Genomic DNA, 6,481 nt, shown 5'->3' with positions numbered 1-6,481 from the left:
TTTAAATTTATTATTTTGTTATTGCTTTTATAGATATTAATGTTTATTTATTGTTTAATTTGGGCTTAAAATTGAGTTTTTGAGAAGAATTTTGTGTGATTTCTTCAATAATTTGTCAATTTCAGTGCTGGTTTCATTATAAAAATTTTAACCCAAGACGACTGTTTGAATGTTTTTTTTCTAATTCTACAAAAAAATCATTTTCAATTTTAATTAAAATATTAATCAAAATTAATTTTGTAATCTTTTTTCATGATATAAACATATCAATCCATCCTCATGATATTCACATATGTATCTATTAAGTGGGATACATATGTATCCATCCATCTATCCATGTATCTATTTACGTATCTAACTATCATTCGGTTGTACCAGATAATCGTAAAATAGATGACAGACCGACAAACCAAAAGCCATAACAACTAAGGAATAGCCCTATTTTAAAAATTGAAATATAGCACTATTTATTTAAAAAATATTAAGATGTATATTAATTGCGAGATATGACGATAACGTTGTTTTATCATTTGGCGAGCTTGCATTCAAACTCAGGCAATCCAGCATTAAATAAAAAATTAGTGTAGTTATTCAGCATATTATAGCTATATACATCTATAACATTTTTAGATTTTATTTCTCGAAAGCCTTATTGAATCATATCTCAACTTCAACTACCTACAAAGTGTTCATCAATTTTGTAATCATTCATTAGTTTACACAACACAATTACTACGAACCAGATTGTAAGAGGCATTGACGCCAGTCTGGGTAGTTGCTGGCGTTTTAGTAGTGGCCGCACCCTCATTTTCCTTAGTAGTCCCAACTAAATCACTGAAACCTTGACTGCCACCAGCCACAACAGCAGAAGTTGCAATAAATGAAAAGTATGTTTGTTTTTTCGAAGGTTCGAATGTTGTTGTTGAGATGACTAGCTTTGCTGTGGATGGTTCTAGATAAGTTGTGAATGCAGTTGAAGAAGCCACCTTCGTTGGATGTGTTGGGATTGAGTTTGACATTTCCGTCGAGCCTGTTTTCGATGGTTCAATTGTTGCAACCGATGAAAATGCAGTCGCAAACGCGTTTGGGATCTCAGTTGAAGTTACAGTTGCCAAATTATTTTTTGTTTCTGGTTCCTGTGTAACTACAACTCTCTGTCGCTTGTGTTCCATTTTGTTCTTTCACGGCTGTCGTTGTCGAGCCTTCTGCTGTTGGGTGGAAAATAATTTTAAAAGTTTATGCGTAAATTTGTAATTCTAGTAAGATGATGTTGACGGTTTGTAATTAAATTAATTTCTTTAGAATAGGGGTGAACAAACTACGGCTCGCGAGGCCTTGTTCGCCGAATAAGGTCGTCAGCCAGACATTATAACCAAAAAAAGGAGCCACAAATTTAAAAAAAATTCTCCCCCGGGTGGAAAATTTACTATTTAAGTAAATATGCAGCCCTTCAAAGGTAAAATAGTTCTCTATACGGCCCTCTCAGCAAAACGTTTGTCCACTCCTGCTTTAGAATATTCGATAAATTAATGTTTAGTTTTTTGAAAATAACATTTTGATTACAACTACCTGTACTGCAAATGATTGTAATCAGAAAAATCCAATTTATTTAGAGGTTTTCTCGACGTTTCTTCAACTGGGAACAAAAGGTCCACAATCCTAAAATATGGAAGGTACAATTTTACTTCGTACAATTAATAAAAAAAGTGAGAATTGTAAAATTTAATTTAATTAAAATTCAATAAGATATATAAAGAAAAATAATAAATAAATAATAATAAAATTTTCAAAAGTACGATTTACTTCAAAGTATTGTCCCACGAAAAGATGAGAATGAGCGGTCAAGTTTTGTTTGAAAACTTTTACAATTCTTAAATAATCTTTTTCTATTTATTTCTTCATTATTAAAATAATTAAAATTTGATAACATAGTTATTATTATTTATCTAAGATAAATATTTAAGTGTGGTTAGAGGGAGAGAGAGAGAGAGAGAGAGAGAGAGAGAGAGAGAGAGAGAGAGGAGAGAGGAGAGAGGATCCAAAATTCATTTACTTATTTCTTAACCTCTTGAGATTTTCTATCTATTTATTCTAATTTTAGAATACTTTCAAGTATTAATTTTTGTTTAATCGTTCCAGCAAACACATGAAACCCAAGTTGATTAAGGCAGTTTTAATGGATTATTCTTGTTTTGGGTTAGAAAAATTAAAAAGTGTTTGTATATTTTGAATTCGTATCTATTTTTTACTAGAATTTTTTTCTAATTTAACCTAAGAGGTAGCCACACGTGCGTTATTGGTGGTAGGTGGGAGCCGAAAGCGGCCACAGCAAAACCGGCACAAGGCGTTTTAACCATTTCGTCATTCCATCAAATTCATAAAGTCAATAATGAAAATAGTCTTTAAAGCCTATATCAATTTCTAACAAATTTTGTAACTGAATGAATGAATGAATGAATGAATGAATTAATGAATTAATGAATGAATGAATGAATGAATTAATTAATTAATTAATTAATTAACGTATGAATGAATGAATTCACAGATTAATGAATGAGTAAATCTGTCAATCATTTAATCAGTCAATCGACCAAGCAATCAACCAATCGAAATTAAAACGAGGCAAACTGTCGAAATATAAAAACATTTATTAGTTAAACTTCAAATTAATGCTGTGCAAAACAGTTATCATTGTTAGCTAAGATACTTAGCATTAAGGATTGCTTTCAATTTAATTTAGTTAAAATTACAGAAAGTTTCAATAAATTCAAGTGATTTTATGGAGCAACTGGAGAATTGAAACAAATATTATAGCAGTGAACGTTTGCATAATTAATGATTAACATCTACACTGGCTTTCTACGTATAAAGTTGTTTCATTAGAAGGTCTTTACCGCTAAAACTGCTTAAATAATTTAATTAGCACTACATTAAGTAACAAAAATATCGAAATCTGTTTCCAGTATTGTTTCCTGTATGTAAAAAAAACTGAAAATTAGTGACGAAAGTTCACTTTTAAATCTTCATGACGGCGTAGTAGATGGCTGCCGAAACCAGCAGAATGGCCGAACATTGTTTCTGGTAGGGCGGGAAAAAAAAATTTTAAGTTAGATGAAAATTTTGCAAAAAATTTAAATTCAAAATTTTTTAATAATTTGGTATATGCCACAGGAATCTAAACTGTTAAAATAGTGAATGCAGGCATGCTAGCTCAGGCGATGAATGCTTAAAAACTATCTTATATCTCGTTCGTGTATCTTATATCTCGTTCGTGTATCTTATATCCTGTCCGTGTATCTTATATCCTGTCCGTGTATCTTATATCCTGTCCGTGTATCTTATATCCTGTCCGTGTATCTTATATCCTGTCCGTGTATCTTATATCCTGTCCGTGTATCTTATATCCTGTCCGTGTATCTTATATCCTGTCCGTGTATCTTATATCCTGTCCGTGTATCTTATATCCTGTCCGTGTATCTTATATCTTGTCCGTGTATCTTATATCCTGTCCGTGTATCTTATATCTTGTCCGTGTATCTTATATCCTGTCCGTGTATCTTATATCTTGTTCGTGTATCTTATATCCTGTCCGTGTATCTTATATCTTGTCCGTGTATCTTATATCCTGTCCGTGTATCTTATATCTTGTTCGTGTATCTTATATCTTGTCCGTGTGGTGAGATGTCTGCAGATGCATGCTTCGTGTGGTCTGACTGTTTTTAGCACTAAATAGGCAAGAAAATGCAAAACATGCCGCCAATTATGTGGCTAGAAATTAAACATTTCATTTATTGAATACAACGAAACGCTACTCACAAGGCTGGAAGCACCATTGAGTGATTTCGTGGTGGTGGTCATACCTGTCGTCATCGGTAGTGGAGAAGATGGATAAGAGCCAGTTGGAGGAGGAGGAGGTGACCCTGTAGGAGGTGACCCTGTAGGGGGTGATCCAGTAGGGGGTGATCCAGTGGGACGTGATCCAGTAGGGGTTGATGCCGTGGATGTTCCCTGGAGTTCAGGCATCTGAACTGTTTTGAGGTTAATGGAAAAAAATTATTATGAAAATGATAAAACTATTTTGACAAGCATTTCAAGACAGGTGCATAAATTGGTGATATTAATTTGTTGGTCTTATTAGTCAGTTAAGTGACCACCATTCACATTGTTGTCAAGGTTCTTTAGCTAAATTTAAATCTCTCTCTCTCTCTCTCTCTTTCTCTCTTTATCTTTTTACAGACTTTTCTCTTAAGATCTTTGTTTTTTTGGTGTATCTCTATCTCTTTTTTTCTAACAACACAGACTCTCTCTTTCTCTCTTTCTCTCTCTCTCTCTTCTCTCTCTCTCTTTCTTTCTTTCTCTCTCTCTCTCTCTCTCTCTCTTTATATCTCTTTCTATATCTCTCCATCTTACTTTCTTTTGTAATTGAATAGAAACGTTTAATAAAAAATACTTTACCGAGAACAACGACAGCGGTTATGAAGAGGACAAGTTTGTTCATTGTTTATCGTTTACTCTCTTCTGGAAAAATGATGGAAAATTATTTTAAAAATATTAATAAATAAATAAATAAATAAAATTGAAACGAATATAATTTTTTTTTAAAATTATGTATAGAGGAATAATATTTTAAAAATATAAATAGATAGACGAATGAAAAGAAATTTAAAAATAATTATTTGTTTTTAAATTAGAATTGATTTAGAACTAAGATGAAAGAGTAGTCTTATTCTATATTAACTACAGAAGCATAATCGAGCAAGCGTTGAAAAAATAATTCTTATTAAATGAATTTTCGAAAAAAATAACAGTAATAACAAAAAAAAACAATAATAAAAAGAATAATTAATATTATAATGTAAATATTTTTCATAAGTTTTTCAAATAAATATCTTACATAAATTTTCGAAACGAATCTTTACCAGAAAATGGATCAGATCTAGCCAGAGAGAGATGATATATAGCTAGGCAGTTGCTTAATGTTACGACTCAATGATTTTCCTCTTAAATATCTTATAATTATTTTATTATGTGCTTAAAATCGCACACACACACACACACGCATAAGCACACATACGTACACACACACACACATACTACATACATGGTATGTATATGTATATATATGTGTGTGTGTGTGTTTTTATGTAATTATTCTTATGTTGTTTCAATTAATATAGCTATATAATGTTAGCTGTATATTTTTTATTAGTTTTATATATGTACATGTATATATATATCAAATATATATATATATACATGTGTTTGTGTGTGTATGTGTATGCGTGCGTGTAGGTGTACGTGTGCATATTTTTAAGAAAGAAAGAGTAAGACAATTATTTTTAATAATTATAATGATAATAATAATTGTAATAATAATAATAACAGTAATAATAATTGTAATACTACTACTAATAATAATAGTAATAATAATAATAAGCTTTCCCTTCGTCATAAGTCTATCAATCCATCAGTCATAAACATTTCATTATTGAAAATTTTTAATCAGAAAAAAAGGTACAACAACAACAACAACGACGACGACAACAACAACAACAACGACAACAACAACAATGACAACAACAACAACAACAACAACAACGACAACAACAACAACGACAACAACAACAACGACAACAACAACAACGACAACAACAACAACGACAATACAATCAACCACAATAAAAATAATTAATATTTTCATTATTATAAATATTACAAAAGAAAGCTTTGTTATATAACAGACCAACAAACAAACACACAAACATGCAGACGAACGAACGAACCAATGAACGAACGAACCAACGAACGAACCAATCAGGTATTAAAACTTAACTACATTAACGCCTGTTAGTGAATTAGTGAAAAGCATTGAATGGAAAAAAATAGACTAAAGCAAAACAATGATGGCCAACTAAGACTACAGCTATAATGAAGTTTTAATCAGAAAGAACGAAAGGTGGTAAAGAATGAAGCATTAATAATAATTCTAACAAATTTCTTTTTATTATTATTATTTGCATCATTATTATTATTATGGTTATTATCGTTATTTTAATAAAAGCTACCCAATTTAGACAATTAGAATTCCTCCACTTTTCCCACACTTGCCTGTTAATGCTTCTTGACGAGTGAACGCAATAATAATAATAATAATAATAAATAATAATAATTATAATAATAATAATTATTATTATAGTAGTAAGAATATAGCAGTGGTAATAGCTAGTGCAAGGAAAAAGGCAGATGGTCCTCATTTTATTTCAATTACTAACATTTTTAGCTGGGATTTCAGCTTAAAATCCGGATGATCTTATAGTAGTAGTAGTAGTAGTGGTGGTAGTAGTAGTAGTAGTAGTAGTAGTAGCGGCAACAGCAGTACAGCAGTAGCATTAATATTAGTTGTTGTTGATGTTGTTAGTGTTGATGTTATAAAAGTTGAGTACAATGTTTATAACTTATAGAAATATCAGCATGTTGTCAA

The 6,481-nt window shown here is 30.9% G+C and overlaps 2 protein-coding genes across 2 annotated transcripts; one reads left to right on the top strand and one right to left on the bottom strand.

The window, feature by feature from the left end:
* Window positions 1-657: 657 nt before the first annotated feature.
* HELRODRAFT_180814 (hypothetical protein) lies at window positions 658-1,172 on the bottom strand (the record flags this gene model as incomplete). Its single annotated transcript, XM_009030113.1, has 2 exons — window positions 658-678; window positions 741-1,172. 2 exons carry the CDS (start codon window positions 1,170-1,172, stop codon window positions 658-660), a joined length of 453 nt encoding a protein of 150 aa, XP_009028361.1.
* A 2,079-nt stretch (window positions 1,173-3,251) lies between these two features.
* On the top strand, window positions 3,252-3,680 carry HELRODRAFT_88608 (hypothetical protein; the record flags this gene model as incomplete). Its single annotated transcript, XM_009030086.1, has 1 exon — window positions 3,252-3,680. A coding segment is annotated over one exon (429 nt), but the record flags the coding sequence as incomplete, so codon positions are not given.
* Between the last annotated feature and the right edge of the window lie 2,801 nt (window positions 3,681-6,481).

Source organism: Helobdella robusta, assembly GCF_000326865.2.
Source record: "Helobdella robusta unplaced genomic scaffold HELROscaffold_65, whole genome shotgun sequence".
Classification (NCBI taxonomy): domain Eukaryota; kingdom Metazoa; phylum Annelida; class Clitellata; order Rhynchobdellida; family Glossiphoniidae; genus Helobdella; species Helobdella robusta.
Note: the sequence above shows the minus strand (reverse complement) of the source record. Positions and strands in the feature narration are given on the sequence as shown.